Raw genomic sequence first — 24,965 nt, forward strand, 5'->3', positions numbered from 1 at the left:
TCCCAAGCAGACTCTGTGCTGTAAATACAGAGCCTGATGTAGGGCTCAAACACATGAACCATAGGATTATGACCTGAGCCAAAATCAGGAGTCAAGTGCTTAACTAATGGGCCAGCTAGGCATCCCAAGGACATGAACACTTTTTTTTTTAAAGTGTATTTATTTTTAGAGAGACTGGGACAGGGCCATTGAGTGAGAGGCAGAGAGAAAAGGAGACAGAGAATCCCAAGCAGGCTCTGCACTGTCGGCATAGACCCCGACTTGGGGCTCCAACCCACGAAACTATGAGATCACGACCTGAGCCGAAACCAAGAGTTGACTGCTTAACTGACTCTGCCACCCAAGTGCCCCTAGGACATGAACATATATGTGTGCGTGTGCTTGTGTGTGTGTGTGTGTATAAATTTTTTTTAAATGTTTGTTTTTGAGAGAGAGAATGTGAGCAAGGGAGGGGCAGAGAGGGAGGGAGACAGAATCAGAAATAAGCTCCAGGCTCCAAGTCATCAGCACAGAGCGCGACGCAGGGCTGGAACTGACCAGAAGTCCGATGCTTAACTGACTGAGCCACCCTGGAGTTCCATGAGCCTCCAACTCTGGATATCGGTTCATGATCTTGCAGTCTCAGTCTCGTGGGATCCAGCACCTCGTCGGGATCCGTGCTGAGCTTGGGATTCCCTCTCTCTCTGCCTCTCCCCTGCTGTGCATGTGTTCTCTCTCTGTGTGTCTCAAAAATAAACATTTAATAAAAGAAAAAGAGAAGGGCATGTGTAGTGGTATCTAGTCTGTGCCCTATAACCGCATAGCTCCCAGGACGGGGCCGCTGGTCCACAGTTGGGTGTGCTGGTTATGAGAGCTGAGTGTCAGGAGTTTGGAGGGCTTGGTGGAGTTGTCACGCCCACAAATGTGGCTGCTGTGTCAGTTGGCCTCCTGCCAAGCAGGGTCAAGGGCCACTGCCTGCTCCCCAGATCCGTGTGTCTGTCACAGCTAAAATCACTAAGACCAGGACAGAGCTGGGAGGCTGGAGCTGAGGAGGCGAGACCAGAAAGGGGCCTGGAGGTTAACTAACCCTGCCCCGATGTTTTACTCAGAGGGCACAGATGGGGTACCCTGAGAAGCTTGCACCTCTGTGTGAGGGCCTCACCCTTGGCTCTTCGGCCCAGATCTTTCCAGGAATGAACAGGTGGCTGCTTCCCAGGGCTCTGGGAGGCGGCCTTTTCTCTCCTGTCAGTGCCCCAGCTAGGTTTGCTATAGCCCTTGCTTTTCAGAGCCCCCGGCTGAGTTCATCTTCAGCGCGTCCAAAGGAATGTTCTTTCCTTTTTCTTTCTTTCTTTTTTTAAAAAGTTTATTTATTTATTTTCAGAGAGAGGGAAAGAGAGAGAATCCCAAGCAGGCTCCACACTGTTAGTGCAGACCCTGACTCAGGGCTCAAGCTCACAAACCATGAGATCATAACTTAAGCTGAAATCAAACGTCAGATGCTCAACCGACTGATCCATCCGGGCACCCCAAGAAATTCATTCTTAATTGCAGCTCTGACCCTGTACATTCTCGTCGTGACCCTCCTAGGCTCTGTGCTGCTGTTTGGATAAACGCCCACATCCCCAGCTCGCCCTTGGAAGCCCCAGGGTTGACCAACTTCCTGTGCTCTCAGAGGGTCCGTGCCACCCCCTCTCTGTGGACGGCCTTTTCACATCTCTGTTCCCCTGGCCCCCTCTCAGTCCAAGGCCATGTCCTCAGCAGGGCCTCCCCTGACCACCCACCCTAGACTAGCGTGTTCTGAGTGTGCCCCTGCTATACTTGGCCTTTGTCCTTCAGAGCCCTGTTCATTCCTAGTTACATATTTGTGTTGGTGTGTGTAGCCAGGCACATGGCAGCAGGTACTTAACAAATATTTGTTGGACATGGGAATGAAAGCAGCTGGTGGGGACCAGAAGAGTGCAGGGGCATCGATGGCATTGGCAAGCGTAGCACCTGCGGTCCTCAGATGAGGAGTGCCCTGGAAAGGTCCCCTGGTGTGGCCCTGTGCCTGCTGGCACCACCGCCCTTACCTCAGGAGCCTTCTGTGAGCAGTGGTGGATCCTCATTCCTTCCTTAGCCTTCTAGTAGGAGAGATCTGGGGTTCTTCTGGGCAGGCCTTGCTTTTACTCCATCAGTTCTCAGCATATTATTCAGTTTTCTTTGCTCATAACACTTTTTTAAATGTCTCTCCACTCTCCCCCCATCATAAAAGCAACCCATTCTCTTTGTGAACAAGTTGGAGAGCATAGAAAAATATAATTAAGAAAATAAGAATCACCCATAACTTGACCCCTCAGAACAAAAGTACCATTAACAATTTGAGCCATGTCTTTCCAGTTTTCTTTCTTCTTTTTTTTTTAAGTTTATTTATTTATTTTGAGAGAGAGAGAGAACACGAGCAGGGACGGGTCAGAGAGAGAAAGAGGGAGGGAGAAGGAGAGAATCCCAAGCAGGGGCTTGGGGCTCCATCCCATGAACCATGAGATCATGACCTGAACTGAGATCAAGAGTTGGATGCTTAACCGACTGAGTCAACCAGGTTCCCCCCCCCCTTTTTAATGTTTTTTATTTTGACAGACAGACAGAGAGAGAGAGAGAATCCCAAGCAGATTTCTCACTGTAAGTACGGAGCCTGATGCAGGGCTTATGAACTGTGAGATCATGACCTGAGCCAAATTCGAGTTGGATGCTTAACCGACCAAGCCACCCAGGTGCCCCCCCGCACCCCTAGTTTTGTTTTTATGCCTCATGTACACGGTTTGCCATTGCTGAGGTTCTGTCTATGAAAACTACATTTTTTAATATTCTCACTCTTCAGTGGCTCCAGTGCAAGGCAGCGGGGGTGGGGCTCAGCACCTTAACCCTCACAGTGGGAGAGGTGATGGTTGAGGGTCCGCCCCCCCACCCCCACCCCCTAGGCCCCCCAGGCCCCTCTGGCCCTGGGCGAAGAGCCCTCCTTTCCACTCTCATCTCTTCCCCTCCACACTCTCAGTAGCTCCCTGAGGCAGCTTTCCCTTTTATTTTAATTCAGCTCCACTCTGGGGGAGTTTAGGGGCTGACTCTGGAAAAATTAGATAATGTGAGGGGCCAGCGTAGCCTCCTGCCTCTCTTTCCTCTGGTTCCGGCACACTCTGAATGAAACCAGCCCCAGGCTGCTTCTTGGGTTGGCTTCAGGTGGCCCGGTCGTGAAGGCACACAGGCCTGACCTGTGCCTTGAGAGGAGTGGGGTCACCTGGATTGGCACATGGAGAGCAGAGAGCTCCATGGAGTTGCTGGCGTGGAAAACCAGGGCACTGGGTCAGTACCTGGATTAATGATTGACTGGAAAGCTTGGGACAGAGCCAAGCAGGCCCGTTCTCCCATGGCCTCTCTCACTGCTGACCCTGAGTGCACCTACCAGGGAAATGCGGCCACCTCTCCCTTTTTCCGGAGACTGTGACCCCCGTCCCCTTGCAGTGGCAGGAGGGAGGAAAGGGCAGCAGCCGGGTCATCTGCGTCAGGGTGTGGGGAGCACAAGGTCTGGGCCCAGCTCTCTGAAAGAGAAGCACATGTGCAGAGTAGGGAGCTCCCTGTCAGTTCCCGTCTACACAGTTGATTGTAAGACAGCGAAGTGGGAAATCCTGTGTTTGTGTAAGTCCTGGAATTCCAACACATTTCCCAATACGTCTCCCATCCTGGAGTATCACGTGTTCCTTATAATCTCTTAAGATGAGCCTCTTATCTTAAGATGTGATGATAATAGTAGCTATAGTCTCTATTTGTTGGACATTTACCGTATACTCGGCACTATTTTATTTTAGTTTTTAATGTTTATTTTAAGAGAGAAAGAACAAGTGTGGGAGGGTCAGAGAGAGGGAGGCAGAGAGAATCCCAAGCAGGCTCTGTGCTGTCACTGCAAAGCCCAATATGGGGGTTGATCCCATGACCTGAGCCGAGATCAACAGCTGGGTGCTTCACTGACTGAGCCACCCAGGCGCTCCATATACTCAGTGCTCTGAAGAGTTAGTTTTCCCCCCAAGTCACAGAAAGGGTGGGCAGAGCCAAGGTTAGAACCCAGGCCTGACACAGAAGCCCCTGGAAGTAACTTCTATGGAGTATTGCGTCTCAGGGGCAGAACACATGAAAACAGAGCGGCGAAAGCTACAACTGAAAACACTGTGCCTGAGCTTAATGTTTGTGGTCTGTGTATTCACTCAACAAGTGTGTGTTGCGCACTCACTGAATGCCAGGCAGGGTGCCAGGTGCTGAGGACCTACCTCAGCAAGATCGAGAGCATTGTCTGGGACACCGAGCATAACATGCGGAGGCCAGACCCGTTGCCTGACATTGCAGTTTGCTGAAGTAATCGCAGATCCGGAGGGCGGGCTCAGCTTTGCCTTAGGAAGGAACAGAATGGGGCCAGTCAGGGAGAGCTTCCTAAAGGAGGAGGTGCAGGAGAGCCCACTCTAGTAGGAAGAGTGGGCCTTGGCTAGTAGAGGGGACAGCAGTCCAGGCTGAGGCCAGTATGAGCCTCCACATCCAGAGAGTGATGCTGGGAGGGGGGCAGGTGGGGATGGGGCTGGAGAAGGAGCCAGGGACCAGAGCCTATGGCTGTCTGTAGCACACAGAAGTCATTTTCTGGCGGGGAGTATTCAGAAGGACTTTGACCCAGGGTACTGTTGACAGAAAAACAGTAGGGGATTGGCAGCTAGACAAAGAATTCGGCAGTGATGGCTCCAGACTGAGGCTAAGAGCAGCTTCCAGATCCAACAGGCCAGGGACACACCAGCTTCTGGTCCAGTCTCAGCCGGAGACATGTGAGGCACACAGTGCACTGATGAACACTAAACCAGCCTGCCTGGGTTCCATTCCTGGTATTCCAATTACTGTGTGACCGTGAGCCAGTTACTTTCCCTGTCTGTGTGCAATTTCCTCATCAGTTAAATGGAAATGATAACAGCATTTGACTCTTAGGGTTGTCGTAAGGATTAACGTGTCAGCACCCACAGAGCCTGGTAGGTCGTAAGCCCTCAGAGGATGGAAGCCGGTACCATTGTGATGGAGGTGGTGAGCTGGAGGCTTAAAGCTGTGACCCAGCTCGGGCTCTGACGCAGAGAGGCCTGTCAGGTTTGAGGGATAAGTGGGGCTCCAGCACTCTGCCTGACTCCAATTGGAGCATGCAGCCTGCCCGGGGGGCATCAGGGACACTCCATCCTTGAGGATGTCTAGACCTAGTGGGTGGGTCACCCCAGACCAGGCCTGTCTAGAGCTCTGGGTCACGCGGGTTAAGCTCCTAACTACCTCTGCCCGTGAGATGCAGCTGCCTGATGGGAAATGGAAGGAGTGTGTGCCTCCCTCCACCTCTGCTGCCAGGAGCGTGGGGACTGGGATGGGAGCACTGGGTTTGCTTGCACAACAGGCAATACACACAACACACGCGGGGATACACACAACGCACGCAGGTGTGATGCCAGGAGCAGACTAGTCCAGGCGTTTGTTGTGTGAGAAATTCTTTGGCCAGAGACTCCATTTTTTGTCCAAGGGCAGCGGAGCTACACCGCCTCATTCTGGCTGCGAGCCCCTGGTCCTGTTTGACGCCAGCACTGACCTCCTAAGTGGGGTGAGACTGTGACACAGTCAAAGGGCTTCTGGCTATGGCACAGCGCCAGGCATGGCAGTCGCTGAAACCTGGGCTTCTGAGCCACGTGAAAGTTAAACCTAGTGCCAAGGCGTGCTGCTTTTAGGGCTTGGGCTGAAGGAAGGAAGGGAAATAAGGTCCACTGCAGGGATAGTGTTGTGGGGCGGCAGGCACCTGTGAAAACCCAGGCTGCAGGCTGCGGCCTGGGGTGGGGGTGGGGGGAGGTCCCCAGCAGATCAGAGCAGCCCCTGACGGGCAAGCTGAGAACAGTGGTGGGGGTGGTGCGGCCTTTGCCGCTGGGAGGTGGGCAGACCTCAGCTGTAAATGGAACAGTCAGGGCTGTGTGACAGTGGGTGGTTTCTGGCAAAATGCGGGAATGGGCTGCAGCGCAGTGACTGCATCTAAATATGAAACAGCCCAAGGGCCGCGTGTGGGTTGTGGAACAGCCTGACCACCGCCCCCGCCCCCCAGCTGGTCACAGCCAGAAGAGACCATTCCAGGCTGGGGAGGAACATCTGCCTAGAATCCGAGGACCCTGGCCCCAAATCCAGAACTCTGGCGAGAGCCCAGAGCCACATCAATTTTAAGAGGTGACCGTTTGTACATCCCTCCCCCACTGCTTCCCGAAACTGGTAACAAGTCCTCTGGTCACAGGAAATAACCTTCCAGCAGTTGATCCATGGAAGCAGAAGCTGAAGCTTAGGGCATCAGGGGTGCATAAGGTGGCCCAGCACACACAGCTCCTCGGAAACCTGGCACCTTCTCTCAGAGAGGCCCTGTCAGGCTCCACAGAACAGAGCTCCGCGTCGCTTCCCTCATCTCCCCGGAGACCTCACAAGGCTCGCCTGTGGGAGCTCATGAGGATTAGCAGAGCCTGTTTTTCACATGCCAGGCATGACGTCTAAGTAGGAGTTCAATCAGCTCCCACCCCTCTATCCAGGACTCAGTTCTGACAGCGAACTCTATCCCGTCTCCCCACAGTCACTCAGAGGATCAGAGGGCATGAGGGAATGAGTGAGAAAATATTTTGTCAAGTATCTGTAAGTGGCAGCGTTGTGGTTTTCCCTCCTCTGTTCCCAGCTGCCAAGAGGGACCCCAAATCTTCACAGCCCTCTCTCCCCAGCTCTCATCACCACAGTCCGGGGTGCATTTCCACTGACCAGAGTTCGTTCTGATCAGCCTCACACCACCTACCCCGTGGTCACTGCCACCACTGTGCTCGCAGCTCTGAGAAACCACATTGTCTGACCCTCTGTCCCCACGCTGCCCATACTCTTGTTGCGGCTGCTCTGAAGCTTCCTGAAGCCCCTCCCGCCATCGGCCTCACCTGCCCTGGCCTCTTCCACCTCTAGACTTTTTCATCCTGTGGAGCATGAAGAGTCCGTGTGTCCGGCCCTTGTGGTTCAGATAGTAACTAATTTTTTAATTTTAATTGTGGACTAGTCACAAACTGCTCGTGGGGATCACCAGGGTCCTGTTCCTGGTGTTGTCACCACCCCCTCTCCACACCCTCAGTCTCCCCCTTGGCTAAGGGTCCTGTGTGGTGCTGTGTCAGTTAGGATTGTGTTCAGCTGCACACGGCTCGGGTCTGGCAAACAGAGCCTCATGAAACAGTCGTGTCACTGTTTCGCCTCGCAAGCAGTCGAGACCAGCGTTGCGGGACTAGGTCAGCGGCCGCACAAGGCCCTTCTTACTTTCTGTGTCTTCCACCTCCGCCGAACCTGTCTTCTGCTCCATGCACGTACTCCTGTTCCAGGCAGGAAGGTGAGACGGTAAACCTTTGTCACTTTTTATCAGGAAAATATGATTTGGTCAGAATTGTGTCACATGAACATGATAGCTGCTGGAGAGCTTGGGAAATAGAGTGTTTAGCTAAGCACGTGACTGATCCAAAGAGATTGGGACTCAGGAAGAAGGGGAGTGGACTTAGGTAGACCACCAGAAGTGACTGCCCAAGGCCACCAGTGGTAATCAGAGCCACATGGCTGGCCCAGGGAACTGCCTTGCTCTGGGTCCAGTGATCACCAAATCTGATGATCGGGGATTGATCCCTGAGGAAGTGATTTATGCTAATCAAACTCAGGTTCCTGCTGGAGGGGACACCTCTAGGGAGTGACAGCAGGAAGTAGTGGAGACAGGGCCAGAGGTAAGCACATGTCTAGGTAAAGGGGTCCTGGCATGGTGTCAGGGGCGTACAGGCACCCAGTGGCCAGGTCTGCCCAGTTTCCAAGAGAAGCCAGAAAGAATGGTTTTAGCTGTTTTTTGAAAAAGCTGTAGGAATACAGAGATCACACAGAGTTCCCATAAAGATCACACAGAGTTCCCCTATGTCCTCCGTCCATCTTCCCTACTGTGCACATGAACTCCGGACACATACCCAAACTAAGAAACAAACACTGGTTCACACTGGTTCAGTGCTACGGATTTTGTTTGGATCCTACCAGCGCCTTCTACCACTGTCTTCTTTCTGTTCCAGGATCCATCCTACATCGCATTTAGTTTTCCTGTCTCCATAGTCTCCCATATGTGAGACTTTCTCAGTTAGAAAGGTAGAGTTTTACATGACTTCTAAGTTTTCCCATTCTACGCTAATAATTTGGAAATCATGCATGCTATTTATGGTGTCTTCGTGGTTACCTTAGACATTTTTCCATTTATATTGGCCCGAACCATTACAGTTCAGCAGCACAGCACTCTTACAGCTGTGTCCCTCTCATCTTCCACGTTGTCACTTGCCGGTTTTACCTTTTCATCTTATTCCAGTTTAAATTAATTTTGGAACAGGCAGCATGCCTGGAGGTCAGAGTTTAAACAGCGCCGTGAGGTACCCCTCTCCCTTTAGTGGTCCAGAGTCAACGGGTGGCCTCAGTTCGGTGTGGCCTTCCGGGCTTACGCACACGGGCAACCACGGCCTCAGTAGATCTTTCTTGCGCAAGGGGGTAGCTCTTTACTCCATTCTGCATGTCGCTGTCTTTCCTTATTATTATACTATAGAGATACTTCCATTTCAGTCCATAAATATCATGATTCTTGCTTGTGGATGTGCACAATTCCTGTCTCCGTATCATAATGTATTTGCAAAGACCCCTGTTATTAGACCTTCAGCTTGTTCCCTACCTCGTGCTCGTCAAATAATACTGTCACGAATAACCAATAATTTGTCATTTTGCTGCAGTAGAAACAGCTGTAGGATACAGCCTACAAGGGGCATTTCTGGGCCAAAGGGAATGTGCACCTGTAATTTAGATAAATGTAGGCCAGTCACCCTCTTCAGAGGTTGTGCCATTTACCTCTCCACCAGGGATGTGTGAGACTGTGTCTCCCCACAAGTTTAGCAACATGTTAGCTTTTGTTTGTTTTAAGTTTATTATTTTTGAGAGAGCGTGTGTGCTAGCGGGAGAGGGGCAGAGAGAAGGAGAGAGAGAATTCCAAGCAGGCTCCATCCACATTGTCAGCACAGAGCCCAACAAAGGGGCTCAGTACCACGACCCAGGAAATCATGACCTGAGCCAAAATCAAGAGTTGGACACTTAACCAGCTGAGCCACCCAGATGCCCCAGTGTTTTGTTTTAATCTGATTGTAAAAAGTATATTTCAGTATTGTCTTAATTTGAGTTTCTTTTTTTATGAGTGATGTTCAGCAGCGTTTTAAGTGGGTACCTTTTCTGTATACGTTTTCATATCCTGAGCCCATTTATCTCTTAGATGGGTGTTCTTTTACTTATTCATAGGAAATAGTTTATTTATTTTTTAAATGTTTATTTTTGAGAGATAGAGACAGAGTGTGAGTGGGGGAGGGGCAGTGAGAGAGGGAGACACAGAATCTGAAGCAGGCTCCAGGCTCTGAGCTGTCAGCACAGAGCCCAATGCAGGGCTCGAACCCACGAACTGTGAGATCATGACCTGAGCCGAAGTCAGACACTCAACCAACTAAGCCACACAGGCACCCCCATAGGAAATATTTTACAGAAATTACCCCTTTGATGAGAGTTGCAAGTCCCCCGTTTATCGTGTTTTGTTTCTTATGATTTCTTCCTACCATGTAGAAAGTTTATAGTTTCATGTGATCAAATTTACTAACCTTTTATTCATAATCTTTTAACCCAGAAAGTTTTTATGGGTTTAGTGTCATACTTAGCTCTTCCCCACCTCAAGAGTGTTTTTCTAGTTCAAATGTATATTTGACACACGTATATATCAATTTTTTTTCAAAGTGGGCCCTTTGCCCAGTGTGAGGCTAGAATCCACAACCCTGAGGTCAACAGTTACGTGCCTCATCAATTACACCAGCCAGGTGCCCAGTAGCTCATATATGTTTGTGTGGGCTGTGCAGGGGAGGGGCCGAGAAAGAGGGAGAATCCCAAGCAGGCTCCATGCTGTCAGCATAGAGCCCAACGTGGCGCTCAACCTTGTGAAACTGTGAGATCACCACCTGAGTCTATTGGATGCTTAACTGACTGAGCCACCCAGGTGCCCACATATATTTTTGTTTTAATTAAACATTTTGTTTACTTCTTTGGCCCTTTTCTCGGTGTAAGGTTTGAGGGAGAGATCCATGCTAGGTTTTCCAGATGGTCATTCAGTTGTCCCAATACCATTTCTTGGAGAATCCATTTCTTCCCTTTGACAGGAATACTATCTTTGTAGTCTCCTGAAGTTCCATATGTGTGTGCATCTATTTCTGGACTCTTTGTGTTCTCTCTCACTGATTGTTCATGTGCCGGTGCGACAGCATTTTAATTATTGTGGCTTTACTATAATATTTTCGCTCCTCTCCAGCTAATTCCGTCATGTTTGCCCAATGCCTCCCCCCAGCCTCTTTGCTTCCAACAGGTCCCATCTTTTACTCTTCGTAGACAACTTCCCTCCTTCTCAACCCAAAGATTGAGGCCATTCTCTATGAGCTTTAACCACCCCCTCCCCAATTGCTATGGTACTTCTTTGTGTTTTCCTCACCCTGTGCCCTTGAATTATCCCCCTCCCATCAGTTATTCTGCCACAGCTGCCCCCCACCCCGCCCCCAATCTTCAGACTGTCTTCCTCTGCAGAGCTCTCTGTCCACAGATATCTGAGTCTCCTCTAGGCTAAAAAACCTCTTCTTGGCTTTGCCACTGTCTCAAGGCAGTAGCCTCTTGTACATTTATTTCCTTGACATATTTACCCAAAAAAGCTAGTCTCCATTCACTGTCCTACCTTCCTCACTACCACCACTTTATTCTTCAGAGCCCAGGTTTCCATCCTAACCACTTAACTAAAACTTGCCTCACAAGGTCACTGATGACCCGGCATTTACCGAATCCAGGGATCATGTGTCAGTTTATCACCCTTAAACTCTGCAGCATCTGAGATTGGTGGAGCCCTCCTCCGTGGAACAGCCCTTCCCAACTCTGAGTTGTCTGGCTGTCCCCAGTCTCTCCTGCCTCTGGCCAGTGCTCTGCCGTCGCTCTGGTGCCTGTCCCACTGACCTTCCTTGACAAGTTGGCATTCTCCTTCAGTGAGCTGAATCCCTTCCTGTGGCCGTCAGGTCAACAAGGACACTCCCCGTAGCTTCGGGTCCCCAACCCCCAGCTCTTAGACTCTAGGGCTGAATTTTGAAAACGCCTTTCGTTGACAAACTAAGAGGTTATCGTCAGTCCAGACAAGAAAAACTGAAGGCCTGATGGAAAGGAATGAGGAGAGGGAAGATTTACTGTCCATTGGAAGTTGCTTTGCTGTGGAGCAGTGATTCTCAAGCTTGGCTGAGAAAATCAGCAGGAAAATGAGAAATAACGATCCCAATGCCCGGGCTGCTCCCCAGACCGTCAGATGAGAAACTCTGGGGACAGGCCCAGGCAGCCACATTTTAAAAACTCCGCAGTGGTTCCAGTACACAGCTAAGTCTGCAGGTGTGGAGCAGTGTGGTAGAGGGAAGTGTCTCAGCCCACCCCTGCCTTCTGGCTTTGAGCAGCGGGTGGATGAGCCTGTGGGTCCCTGAAGTGGGGATTACAGAGGAGGGGTGGGTTTGGAGGAAGGTGCTGGGCTCTGTCTGGATAGGCTGAGGTTGAGCTGCCCATGGCACATCCAGGAGAAGTCCCACAGATGCTTGAGTTCCTGTAAAGCAGATCTGCTCTTGAGCCTTCCACAGCCTGCACGTGCCTAGATAGAGCCCACCTTCCCAGCCTTCCCTTCAAATCCTCTCTCCTACAGCACCCACTGCCTGGCCACCAGACTCCTCACGGTCCCCCCCACTCTGCTGCCTCTGAGTCTTTTCTCGTGCCGTACTCCCAAGACAAGTTCCATGCCATCTCTGGTCAAAACCCATCCCACTCCCAAGGCCTCTGCCTACTATTCCCCCCAGGATTACTCTTGCCCACAGCACCTCACGATCTTACCACCCCTGACTGCAGCATTTGTGGGCACTATTCTATTTGCCGAGGGTTGGAACTGCCTCCTCCTGGGTGATGAGGACATGGGGTCACCACCCAGGAACCCATCTCGGAAAGTCCCGGACAGAGTGCATCTCCTGCTGGCTGTGCTGTTGAGGGTCTAGTTGCAGATGTGCTGCCAGATTGTGAGCCTAGCCCAGCAGGGGCCCCTGTCCCTTTCCCCCCACACCCAAACACAGGAAGGATAGGAGCCAGTCCCTTCAAGAATTGTGGCTTAGGAGAGCCTGAGTGCTGAGGGGACAGGATGGCCCTTAGGAGGTGCAGTGCCTATCAGGCTTGAAAAAGCCCCTGAAGTTGTTCTGATCTGGCTCAAAGAGCAGGAAGGGGCCGAGGAGGCAGGGAAAAGTGATGCGGTGGCTTGTCACCCTATCTGGTTCATGGAGACTGCTCTGAACCCCACAAACCTGCCTCAGGAGCCAAGTGGACAGAGGACAGAAGGGGAAATGACCTGTGCAAGGAGTGGGGAGCACAGGAGAGCACTGCAGGGGGGAGGCATCCCTGCCATGCAGGGGCAGGGTGCCCCCTCCACACTGGCTCCCCAGTCAGTAGCCCTCACGCAGGCCATGCTCTGTCACACTCTCATCCTCTTCACATCTGCCCCTTGGCCCAGGCTGCCGGGAACTGCCCTGTAGAGGTCCGTCTGCGTCCAGACCCAGATGATGCCAGAGCTATGACCGGGCCTGCAGGCGTGGCGCAGAGGGGAAACCAGCCATGGAGCAGCCACCGGGGGAAGCCCCTGAGGTCCGGCAAGAGGAGGAGAAAAAGGAAGTGGCAGAGGCAGAAGGAGGCCCGGAACTCAACGGAGGACCAGAGCGCTCGCTTCCTTCCAGCAGCTACACAGGTGAGGAGGGGGCGGCAGGGGGCTCGGGGCAGAGGCAGTGCGGCAGGCCGAACAGCGTCAGGGGTGCAGAGCGGTTCAGGACCAGAGCCAGACCGCCCTCACGGCCCTGTGCTGCTGCTCATCGGTGGGGGCTCCTTGGGCAAGTTGCACTTCTTTCTGTAAAACAGACGGGGCTGGTTGGGCATGTGGACAGGGAGTTCTGTGGGAATTAAATGAACTAGTCTTTGTCATGCATGCCGCCAGTATTATTCCCGCAGCTACTGCCCAAGGGATCTGGAGCCCATCTGCATTAACAACTCGCTGGAAAGATCCACTGTCCCTGTGGCTGTAGTGATCAGTCAGAACACCCAGCTCCATTGACCTAGTGCCAATTATGCACATCATCGAGCTGCACTGTGATTAAGGTGTCAGTGCTGAGTGGTTGGTGTGAATCACAGTGATTAAGATAACTTTTGTGCAGCCAGGTAGTTTTTAGCTCCTCTTATGTCACTTGTTGTTTCCCCTTTTGTTTATCCACTGCTAGTAGCAGCATAAACATTCCTGTCTGAGACCCTGTACTGTCCTGTCCCTATCACCATCATGATTTATGTCCACTTTCAGGGGCACTCACAATCCACGCCTTGGCCCCGGGTTTCCCCGGCTCCTGATGCTGCCCCTTCCCTGCTCCCAGCCCCTTCCCACCACTTCTCTCCCTTTCCCTCCACACAAGTGTCTGCACGTTCAGGTGATTCTTGCTCCCTTCCCTCACAGAGAACTCAGCATCATGAGAGGATGTATTTCTGGGAGGGGGATCCTGATTTTGCTGCTGGATTCAGCTGAAAGAGATCCTGATCGTAGGTGGTGGTTCAGGGCGGAGGAGCAGGCCCACCCCACAGGGATGGACTCCGGAGCCCATCTCTGCACGGGGAGGAGGCAGATGGTGTCAGAGCTAAGGCAGGGCAGGGGCTGTTGAGGTGGAACAGGTTCCTGCCTAGCCTTTCGCTAAGAAAGACCCAAATCCTTGAGCCACACTACATTGAACCTGCAAAACCAGTCCCTGGATTTCACAGTGCCTGTTCCTCTTCTGGGCATGTGGCAGGGTAGGGTGGGAAAGGCCATTATTCCCTCCCTCTGAGCCCTCCCACATACCCAGGAGTGACCAAAGTGGGCTTGATGTGATTTCAGGCCTCAGGAGGAAGTATCCCCCATACCCCACATAACCTATTCCCTGTGTGTTGGCTGGTGACTGGGATGAATTTAGAGACGGAGCCTTTCTCAGAAAAGGAATAGCTAACCAGAGGTGATCGATCACTTAGTGCTAATAACATGTTCTTACTGTTCTGAAATTGACATGGCCAGGGAAGTTTAGGAAGCAGAGGGAAGATGCCAGGGGCCAAGAATGAGCAAACTATGTCACTGAGGAAGAGTGAAAAGGGAAGAGAAGGCCATGGGGATGTGTGGCCTCACCACCCAGCCTGGCCTACCCTATCCCAAACATCTGGGGCCAGGCACACAGCAGTCACCTGCAGAGTAGCGACCTGTCCTCCTATACCGCCTCGAGGGACCAGATCCTCACAGGACACCGCTGCTCCCGTGCAGAGCAGAGTGTGGCGTCTGCGCCCAGGCAGGGCGGGGTGGGTCGGGTGACGGCCTCTCGGGGAGCTTTACCAACCGTATCAGGCAGATGTCTGGGGAAAATTTGCCTGACCCCCCCTTGCGGTGCTATGTATGATGTGGTATTTAATATATTCCATGTATCAATAAATCAATGAAGGAGAGGTAGGAAGACTTCCTTGCTCAGGCTTTGGAAGAGGAGGCGGTGGTTTAACATGATCACTATGTGTTAAAGCCAGAGGTTCCCTCAAACTCTACAAGACAGACAACCAAAAACAGGAACAGGCAGTCCCTGTTGGACAAATACAAATGGCCAGAAAACGAAATGTTTCTCAATCTACTCACCAGTCAAAGAAGGTCCCTTCAAGATGAGATGTGCTCTGGTCTGTCAGGTTAGCAAAGAGAACTGTTTTGGCCAGAGGGGGAACGCAGGGCCCTCCGGCCCCCGAGGGCAGAGGGCATTTGGCTTCGCAGGCCAGCACTTTTTACATTCCTCGGGCCCTGCAGTTCCCTCCTAGGAATGTATCCCTTGTAAATACCCGCTCAGAACACACAGAGATTTCCACACTTATTTACTGCAGCACTGCTCACAGAAGCAAAATATTGGCAAGCTCCCATCTGTAGGGAATTGGTTATATAAACTGTGGTAGAGCCATCCTGTGGAATGCGGTGGAGTCACTAGCAAGGACAGGGGAGGTCTGAACACACCGACAGGGAAAACCTCTCCTGACAAAATTGGGAATCCCACTGCTTAAAAATCTTTTAAGTGTCGGGGCACCTGGGTGGCTGTCAGTTAAGCGTGTGACTCTTGATTTCAACTCAAATCACAATCCCATGGCCTGTGGGTTTGACCCCTGTGAGTTTAAATAAGTTTTTAAAAAAATCTTTAAGTTGTCATAGGAGACACTAGAAGAGTGTGCACACAGGACTGTGCCATTAACTCAAAGGAGCAGGGTCTCCAAGAGGATGCATCATAAGCTGGTGCGTGCCTTTATGTATTAGTCTCAAGTCTGCAGTGCTCTCATTGTCTAAGAAGCAAATGCATTGCTTTTCTTTAGCAGGTTAAAGTGATTTTGGGGTGCCTGGGTGGTTCAGTCGGTTGAGCATCTGACTCTTGATTTTGGCTCAGGTCATGGTCCCAGGGTCGTGGGATCGAGTCTCATGTTGGGCTCTGAGCTGACAGTGCAGAGCCTGCTTGAGACTCTCTCTCTCTCTCTCTCTCTCTCCCTCCCTCCCTCCCTCCCTCCTTCCCTGTTCATGTCTCTCTCTGTCAGAATAAACAAACATTAAAAAAAAAGTTTAAGTACTTTTTGTTCCCACAAAAAAGGCCAGCAGGTGAGAGGCCCTGGAAGACAGAGCCTCGTCTTATGCTGGGGATCCCACAAACCAGGGCCGACATCTCAAGTGTGTGACTATGCACTGTGGCCTTTGCTGGTGCCTTCACTTCTCCAATCTCAATCTTTACTTTAAATTTTATTTTTATTTGTTTTGAGGGAGAGGTAGAGAGCAAGCAGGGGAAGGGCAGAGAGAGGGAGACAGAATCCCAACAGGCTCCACGCTGACAGCAGTGGGGGCTTGAGCATGAACTGTGAGATCGTGACCTGAGCTGAAATCAAGAACTAGACGCTTAACCGACCGAGCCACCTAGGCGCCCCTCCCTCAGTCTCTACCTTTAAAGTCTGCCCACCTCAAGGGCTGGCCGGGGAAGGTTCTCTGCCACGAGTCTATGACTTTGGCTTCTGAAGACCTGTCAGGAGTTCAGGAGGATGGGCCACAGCCTGGAGCCCTGAAGCAGCAGGAAGATCGCAGTCTGCTTCCCTCTCACCCTTCAGAGGGTCTGCACTGATTCCACGTCTCCATACCGAGCTCAACACCTGAGAAGGCAGGCAGGGCAGGCCTGCGATGAGGGAGCTCCTCTGCCCAGGGGTCGCCCAGCTGGGTTGGGGCAAGGGCAGCTGTCCCCTTCTGCTTTCGTGATGGGCATCCCAGTCACACCCTAGAGAGGTCAGGGGTCTTCACGTGGGGATGGAGCTGAGAAAGATAAAGCGCCTTCCTCCCGGCCTTGGCACCTCCTCTCAGCAAGCACGGGGTGGGTGTCCAGGCAGGGGCTGGCCATGCAGTTGAGGACAAGGCTGTGTGGCAGTCCTGAGAAGCCCCCTGGGCAAGTGAAAACAGGACAACAGAAGGAAGGAGGCTACTTAGTACCCCAGCTCCAGAGTCCCACAGACTTGGCCTTGACACTTGAGAAGCTATTTGCCTATGGGGCTCTGCCGGCGAAGTAAACAGTGTTGGCTCCTCCTGGCCACTCTCACAGCTCTGATAGCAGCATACCTGCAGCGATGAAAACTAGATCTGCAAGAGCACCTTCCTCCGCACATAAATGATGTGAAAAAGGTCGATCGTGTCTGTTTGCTGGACTTGTCATCAAAGATGGTACAGCTGATACTCTCTGGGAGTTGGGGTTGGTGTTTATTCTGAGTCCAAACATTGGAATAATGACCCGGTGTCATCCTCAACAGTGATATGTCTCATCACTCATCATCCTGAATTACTGATTTAATAGTAATGAACATATACGTACTTCCGGGAAGTCACAGAGTAGAGTAAGAGCTCAGCCCAAGGGGCTGGATGCTTTTAGGTTCCAATTCTTACTCTGCTGCTGTTAGAGTTCTCTGGAGAAACAGAGCCAATAGGATGTGTGCATACATAGAGAGCGCGTGTGCGTGCATGCCTGTGTGTGTGTGTGTATTTAAGGAACTGGCTCACACCATTGTGAGGGCTGGCAAGGTGAAATTCCGCAGGACAGGCCACCAGACTGGAGACCCAGGGAAGTTAACGCTGCAGCTCTGAGTTTGAAAGCAGTCCGGAGGCAGAATTTCTTCTTTCTTAGGGAGGCCTCTCTCTTTTTTTAATAAGGCCTTCAACTAATTGGCTGAGGCCTACTCACATTATGGAAGGTAATGATTTATTTATTTTTCTTATTTTTAAAATTTATTAAAATTTTTTTTTCTTTTAACGTTTGTTCATTTTTCTGAGAGAGGCAGAGCACGAATAGGGGAGGGGCAGAGAGAAAGGGAGACCCAGACTCCGAAGCAGACTCCAGGCTCAGAGCTGTCAGCAAAGAGCCCCATGTGGTGCTGAAACCCACAAACCGTGAGCTTGTGACCTGAGTTGAAGTCGGTGGCTCACTCATTTGACTCTTGGTTTTGACGCAGGTCATGATCTCACCGTTTTGTGAGTTTGAGCCCCACTTTGGGCTCTGTGCTGGTAGCTCGGGAATCTCTCTCTCTCTTCCTCTCTCTCTCTCTGTCCCTCCCCGACTCATTAAAATTAAAAAAAAAAATTTTAATGTTAATCACATCTAAAGAATACCTTCGCAGCAATACCTAGAGTGGTGTTTGACCAAAAACTGGGTACCGTGGGTCTCATGGCCTAGCCAAGAGGACACATAAAATTAACAATCTGGGTAATGCCACTGTCAGCATGTTACTTAACCTTCTGAACCTCGGTTTCCTCACCTCCAAAAGGGTCAGTAGACCTGCTTGAAGGGTTATTTAGGGTTCACATGGGATTAATGGTACAGCATATCCAGCAGAGCACCTGGTACACAATGAGCATGCCCAAAACGGACCTTATTCGTATAAACACACAGTCTCTACAGGGAAGTCAGGTTTAGATTAGACAGGTGACCTTGGGCAGATCCCTTAACCTCCCCAAGCCTCAGTTTCCTCATCTTAAATGGGGTCAGTTCCATCTCCCAAGCTGTTAGTGGGGGCCCGATAAATGCCGGTTCTTTCCCCCTCCCCTCCTGGGGTAGAGGTGGAGGTAGGCTCTCGGGAGTTGTTTGGGAGGTCAGGCAGGGTGTGGCTAGAGTGGAGGTTCAGAGGCAGGGCTCAGGGCCCAGATGACGGCCATGAGGTGAGCGGGAGGAGGGCTGCACTGGGCTGACTTGGGAGAGCCGCTGCTGTGCAGGCAGGCGGCCCTCCCGAATGACATGCCCCAGGGCTGCACCCAGCATTCCTGAGGGACACCAGGGCTGGGACTCCTGGTAGGAGGAGGGCCTCTCGGAACTCTGGCTCATGGTTAAGACAGCGGGACCTCCAGAACCTGGTCCCTGGAACGCAGAGCATTCTGCCATCATTACTTTTGGGTAGGGTGGCAATTCAACGGTAAACCCGTAAGCCAGGTGGCCAGCCAGGAAGAAACAGAACTCTCTATCTTTAGAAAACCCACTCCTGGGGCGCCTGGGTGGCTCAGTCGGTTAAGTGTCCGGCTTCGGCTCAGGTCATGATCTCACGGTTCGTGGGTTCAAGCCCCACATCGGGCTCTGTGCTGACAGCTAGCTCAGAGCCTGGAGCCTGCTTCAGATTCTGTATCTCCCCCTCTCTCTGACCCTCCCTGCTCACTCTGTCTCTCTCTGTCTCTCAAAAATAAATAAAAAACATTAAAAAAATTTTTTTTTAGAAAACCCACTCCTGAATCACCCACTTCAGTAGCCCCAGTACCCATACACGCTGCCACCCAACCTCCCCCTGGAGGATGCATACACTTCTGCCCGCCCTAGCCCCTCACCTCCCCTGCCTCTCCCTGCCTTGTGTGTCTGCCATTTTTGTTCTCTTATTCCCCTCAGATGGGCAGCGGTGCCTGTGTCCCACTAGCCTGCCACCACCAAGCCTTGCTGATTGCTTTCAAATTCTGCAGCCTGGGCCTGCTTGCTACCTGGGGGCAGGACCCCTGTCTTCCAGTGCCCTGACACCGACCTCTAGGACGCTCACCCAAGGTCTCTCCTCAGGAACCAGAGCTCAGGCGGCCTTGTGGCTAGCCGGGCTTGAGCAGCTTGGCATCTCCTAGGGGTCCCAGTGATCCTGATGCCCCTGGGCTGAGGGCCGGTGGCAAGCCAGGGGAAGTGAGACGCTTGGTCTTGGCCTGGGGCCTCTCCCGGTCTCATCAGCAGACCCTCCCCTCCCCCACAGCCTTGGATTTCTGTGAGGCTGTGGGTGAAGAGCCACAACCAGCCAGAAAGAGTTGGCTGGGTGGGGTACACAGCTTGGAGAGGGCAGAATTGCAGCTTGCTGACAGGCATCATCCTACCTTAGATAGTTACGTGCCTCTTCCAAGTTCTAGGCCTTTTCTTTGTGGTAGTTCCATGACTTTTCACCATGACTCTCAGATAGTTATGCCTGTTATCTCTGTTTTACTAAGGAGGAGACTGAGACCCAGAGGGCAGAGCTGGGTTTTGAGCCCAGGACACCAATTTGGTCTCAGATCACATGGCTCCTGAGTTACATTCTTACTTCTCAAGCCTGCTGTTACAGAGCGTCTGGAAGCTGAATTTGGAAGTCTTCCAAAGCTCACTTTTTTTTAATTATTATTTTTAAAGTGTATTTATTTATTTTGAGAGAGAGGGAGGGAAGGAGAACAGAGCAGGGGAGGGGCAGCGAGAGGGAGGGACAGAGGATCTAAGGCGGGCTCTGTGCTGACAGCAGAGAGCTCGATGCAAGGCTTGAACTCATAAACTGTGAGATCATGACCTGAGTCAAAGTTGGACCCTTAACCAACTGTGCCATCCAGGTGCCCCCAAAGCTCTCTCCCCTTTGAGCCCAGAGGGGAGCAACCTCCCTCACAGCCTCATATCTGAGTGGTGGCTCCTTCCCAGTCGTGTGTCATCCTCCTGCCCCTCGGCCAGTGTTGCCACTCGCTGTGTCGAGTTGTAGTTTTCTTGCCTCATTCTTACCTCAGCTAGTCCAGGGCAGGGTCTGAATTCTGCCCTCCATACAGCTGGTGCTCATCACATGCCTGTTGAATGAAAAGAGAGGGTGGCATTGCAGTACAAGTGACCAGACACCTGCCCAGTCCCAAGGGCCATGAGAGAGAACAAGGAAGGCACCACCAAGAGCTTGGTTACCGTGGACAAGACCTGGTCCAGGCGGAGGAGGGCTTGGAGACCCAAAGGCAACATGTTTAGAGGTATCCTGAGTCTAGCAGAGGAGGCAGACGTGTAAGCCACAGAAATGACACTGCGTACAGGAAGTGACAAAAAGGGAGCGCGCATACAGACCACACAGATCAGAGGAGGGAGTGCCGGAAACCCTCCTGCCCGGCATCTGCACAGGTCTCGTTTGCTCCCAACAACTCGCACTGTGTGCTGTTGCCCTGTTGTGCTGCCCTCAGGAGTGGCAGGTGCTGCCCAGCTCCACCAGCCCTTCAGTTGGCGCTGAGTTCAGGGTGCCCAGAGGATTCTGTGGTCACTGAGTGCCCGCTCCCCATCCAGGAGCCCCCTGGCCGGGGCTCTTACATTCTGGTGGAGGGTGCTCAACTCTGCGTAAACCATAGTAAACTCGTAGACCATCATGTGGTGACAAAGGCTGGGAAGAAAACTGTTGTGGCTTTGCCCTCCGCGGCTCGAGGCCCCCCTGCAGCCCTGTGCCCCGGAGAGGAAGGGAGCCCCCCTGCCCCGTCTGTGGCTGAGGTGTGTGCTTTCACCCTTGGAATGACGGAAGGTTGGGAGCTAAGTCTCTGGGGCGGGACATGCCATTTTAGGAACCAGGGATTGTGTCACCAGCCCCGGACAGCAGCACGCCTCTCCGTCCACTCTGCTGGGGTCTGGCCTGGTGCTTGTGCGCCCCTCCCTGTGGCCAAGATGGAGTCTAGCTGAAGGCTTTCCTGCCGTCCCTCCTAGGACCCAAGGGGGAGCTGAGGAAGGTGTGGGAAGAGTGGCATGAACTTTGGTCTGGGGACGGTGGGTTACTCCATGGGAGGGAAATCAAGGTGTGTTGTGGGGTGACCTAAATCTGTATTACAGGCAGGTAGGAGCACCAGCCTGGTAAATACTAAACCTAGGCTCATCTCTGTGGCTTGTCTCCCTAAGGTGCCATCCTGCTCTGAGCCACTGCTTCTCTGGTCTGGGGATTTGGCCCATGCCCCTGATGAGGTTGCTTGGTCATCAGGAAAGAGAGCAGAAAATAGAGCAGTTTGGCAGGTAGCATGGCAGAGGCAGGGCAGGCGGCACGTGGGGCCATGCAGCTGGCCCTGGGCTGGGAGACTGGGGCTCCAGGCAGGTTCCTTTTCCAGGGAAGGTTCATTTCTGAGTGTCCGAGGGAGAAATTCAGAAGAGACTCCCAGAAATTCTTACTAAGTCCTCTGGCAGCACATACACCCTGAAGTCATTGCCACGACTCAAGGGCTTTATGCACTTACACTCACAACGCCAGGTTCAAACATCATGTACATTTAATAGAAAAATAGGAAAAAGCTTGGGGAAGTTCAGTATGCAGCTCAGTCAACATGACTGATACCCGTGTTCTTTGTACTTGAGCAAGTTTTGTGAGAATGAATTTGAGCCTCTTGAGTGATCCTTTACAGCGCCTCTGGAGTCCACGCAGCAATCACATTACCCAGGAGAGAGGGGTGGAGGGCAGCTCTGCAGGGGTCTGCACTAATTCAGTGTCCACAAAACGCATTTCACACAACCCCACGTGGCCCACACAGCAGAGCCTCGTAAGCTCGGAGAGCTGCTTCCCAATTCTGTCTGCTTCCTCCCTTTCTTCTTTCGTCCCAAAACTTAGTAGTTTCCCCCAACACACACACACACACACACACACACACACACACACACACACACCCCCCCCCCCCCCCCCCCCCCCCCCCCCCCCCCCCCCCCCCCCCCCCCCCCCCCCCCCCCCCCCCCCCCCCCCCCCCCCCCCCAGTGGTGAGCTCAGCCCAGGAGTGTTCTGACTGCAGAGTAATAGCTGCCATTCCCCTAACACCTGCTGTATGTCAGATCTGGGGAAGTGCTTTGGAAACTTTGTGCCATCCTCCCGGAGAAGCCCCGTGTTCTAGATGAAGAAAGCGATCCTCAGAGAGGTTGACTCCTTGAGGCACAGAGCTCTCCAGTGTGTGCGCTGAGGGTCGTGTGATCCAGAAACTTGGGCTCTTCCCACTACCTGCTGTGGCCCTGGGTGCTCTGGCCTCCTGCCCTGGCCCCAGTCCTGGCAGAATGTGAGGCCGCACTGTGTTGTGTCCGCAGACCTGTCCCAGAGCTCCTCACCACCCTCACTGCTGGACCAGTTGCAGATGGGCTGTGACGCGGCGTCGTGTGGCAGCCTCAACATGGAGTGCCGTGTGTGCGGGGACAAGGCGTCGGGCTTCCACTACGGTGTTCATGCGTGCGAGGGCTGCAAGGTAGGGGCCGCGCCGAGGGGTGGCTGGCGGTCGGGGCTGTGATTAGGTGGTGAGTTGACCCGCCAGAGTGGCCGGGCCCTCACAAGTACCCTCCTGCAGCGGAATTTCCACCTGGGAGGCAGCTCCCTCTGCAGGGTCACCGCCTCAGCCACGCACAAGGGCTGTCTGGCTGCTGGCGCCCCCTGGGGACGTAGCTCTAGAAGACCTGCAGGACAGAATGAGGGTCTTGTACGGAACTATCTCCTGATGTCAGAGCCTCCTGCACCTCAAAGCCTGAAAGGGGCTCTTTGATGGAAAAAAGGAAACTTTACATTTCTTTTTCCAGCGGTGCTTTGGGTTTATCCCCCTAACTGAACACCCATCAAAATGCCACATACATGTTTTCAGGTTTGTTTATTTATTTTGAGAAAGAGAAAAGAGAGCAAGTGAGCATGAGCAGGGAAGGGGCAGAGAGAGAGAGGGAGAGAGAGAATCCCAAGCAGGCTCGCCACTGTCAGCACAGAGCCTAACTCGGGGCTAGAGCTCACGAACCATAAGATCATGACTTGAGCCGGAATCAAGAGTCACACCCTCCACTGACTTGAGCCACCCAGGTGTCCCTCACATATCATCTTATTAAAGGGGCATCTCGAAGTCTGCGTGGGATTCTCCCTCTCTGCTTTTTTCGCTGCCCTTCCCCTGCTCTCATTCTCTCTCTGTCTCTCTCACAAAATTTTTTAAATCATTAAAACATATAAATGTGTATTTCAAAAGTTTTAGAGTTGTTTACTTTCCTTCTTTCTCTCCCCTCTGAAAAAAAAAACTCCCTGCATTACTTCCAAACCTCGGGAGTTTCCACATCCTCCCACAGAACTGGGGCCCCTGACACAACCCATTGGGCGAAGCGGCATTCCCAGCTTTCTCCCTTCCCCATGGCTTTCCTCACCTCTTCACCGCCCCTCAGGGCTTCTTCCGTCGAACAATCCGCATGAAGCTGGAATATGAGAAGTGTGAGCGGATCTGCAAGATCCAGAAGAAGAACCGCAACAAGTGCCAGTACTGTCGCTTCCAGAAATGTGTGGCCCTGGGCATGTCGCATAACGGTGAGAGCCGAGCCGGGCAAGGCACAGGGTAGGCTGGCTCCCTCCGCACAGCCTGGAACCAGGCTCCCGGGAGCGCAGAAAGGGAATGCCCACAGAGCGGTGCCTGGCACGTGGCAGGCCCCGCTCACGTGCCACCAGCCGGCCTAAGACCTGCCTTCCCAGGCTGCTCAGCCCCCACATGGCTCCCAGGCAGTCACCGCCTCTCTGGCCCAGAGGGGAACTAGGAATGGACCCCAGCTCCAGTAGTGCTGGAAATCACTCCCAGAACCTCAAGCCTGTCTCAGATGACCTGACAGAGCGTGAAAAGCCACTGCCAAGGCCTGAGATCACCTCAGCCCTTCTTGGTTATCGAAGGCGGGCAGGAGCCAGGGAGTGACCACATGTGTCAGCTGCCAGGAGCCAGGCAGGCGTTTCCTGGAGGCCAGGCCACTCCCAGGGGGCAGAGCCTGCCCTGCACTCCAGGCCTCCTGCAGGGCCTTGTCTTCAGACCCCATGCAAGTGGGATTCTGCAGCCCACCTGTCCCCTCTTGCCTGACTGGGTCACCCCCCCCCCCCCGGGGCCAGGGGAGAGCCTTCTTGTTTAAATGTCTTCACCCACAGCTGCCTCTCTTGCATTTTAGATGGGGGCAGGTTCCCACCTGCCTCAGGCCCTCCTCTCAGTCTGTAAATGGCTGGGCTCCATTGCTCAGGTGGGCTGATGGGATTTCTTAGGAGATCTCAGGGCCAACTCCATCCTTCTCACCTTTTCTTTTAGAGAAGCCAGAATTGTTTCCTGTTCCATTACCAATGGCTAATTTTGGAGTGCTTACTATGTGAACATTCTTACTTAATTGTTTTGAAAGTGCCTTCTTAGCGCAGCAGGCAGGGCGGCAGTCTCCTGAGTGTTTTGACAATCCAATGAGATCTAAGTATTAGCCCATTTTTCTTATGAATAAAGGTGAAATAGCCTGCCCTAGGTCACATGGCCAGCAAGCTGCCAAGCTGGAGCTCAAGTGCAGGCCTTTGACACCAGAGACCGTCTTCCTACTTGTAACACCGCCCGGCCTTCCAGCCACAGTGGCTCAGTCACCTTCATGAGTTAGGGCCCTTGCGTGCCAGCACTGTGAGCAAGACAGAATCCCTGTGCCCCTGGAGCTGACATTCTGGAGGGTTCCCCCAACATTTCCAACGTGTTGGCTCCGGAGCTTCTGAGGGTCCTGGGCTCAAAA

The 24,965-nt window shown here is 52.6% G+C and overlaps 1 protein-coding gene across 4 annotated transcripts in view; it reads left to right on the forward strand.

The window, feature by feature from the left end:
* PPARD (peroxisome proliferator activated receptor delta) overlaps positions 1 to 24,965 on the forward strand; it is an 85,180-nt gene that overhangs the window by 55,154 nt on the left and 5,061 nt on the right. For 3 of the 4 annotated variants that reach the window (XR_003910607.1, XR_003910606.1, XM_029944143.1), the window contains exons 3-5: positions 12,671 to 12,901; positions 22,521 to 22,675; positions 23,619 to 23,757. Coding sequence is in view for 2 of the 4 variants with exons in the window: in XM_029944143.1 (XP_029800003.1) it covers positions 12,772 to 12,901; positions 22,521 to 22,675; positions 23,619 to 23,757 (424 nt within the window). In the remaining 2 variants the exon portion in view is untranslated. Of the gene's footprint in view, positions 1 to 10,083; positions 10,106 to 12,670; positions 12,902 to 22,520; positions 22,676 to 23,618; positions 23,758 to 24,965 lie in introns of those variants that run through there. The other variant, XM_029944144.1, reaches the window with a different exon arrangement.

Source organism: Suricata suricatta, chromosome 7 (assembly GCF_006229205.1).
Source record: "Suricata suricatta isolate VVHF042 chromosome 7, meerkat_22Aug2017_6uvM2_HiC, whole genome shotgun sequence".
NCBI lineage: Eukaryota > Metazoa > Chordata > Mammalia > Carnivora > Herpestidae > Suricata > Suricata suricatta.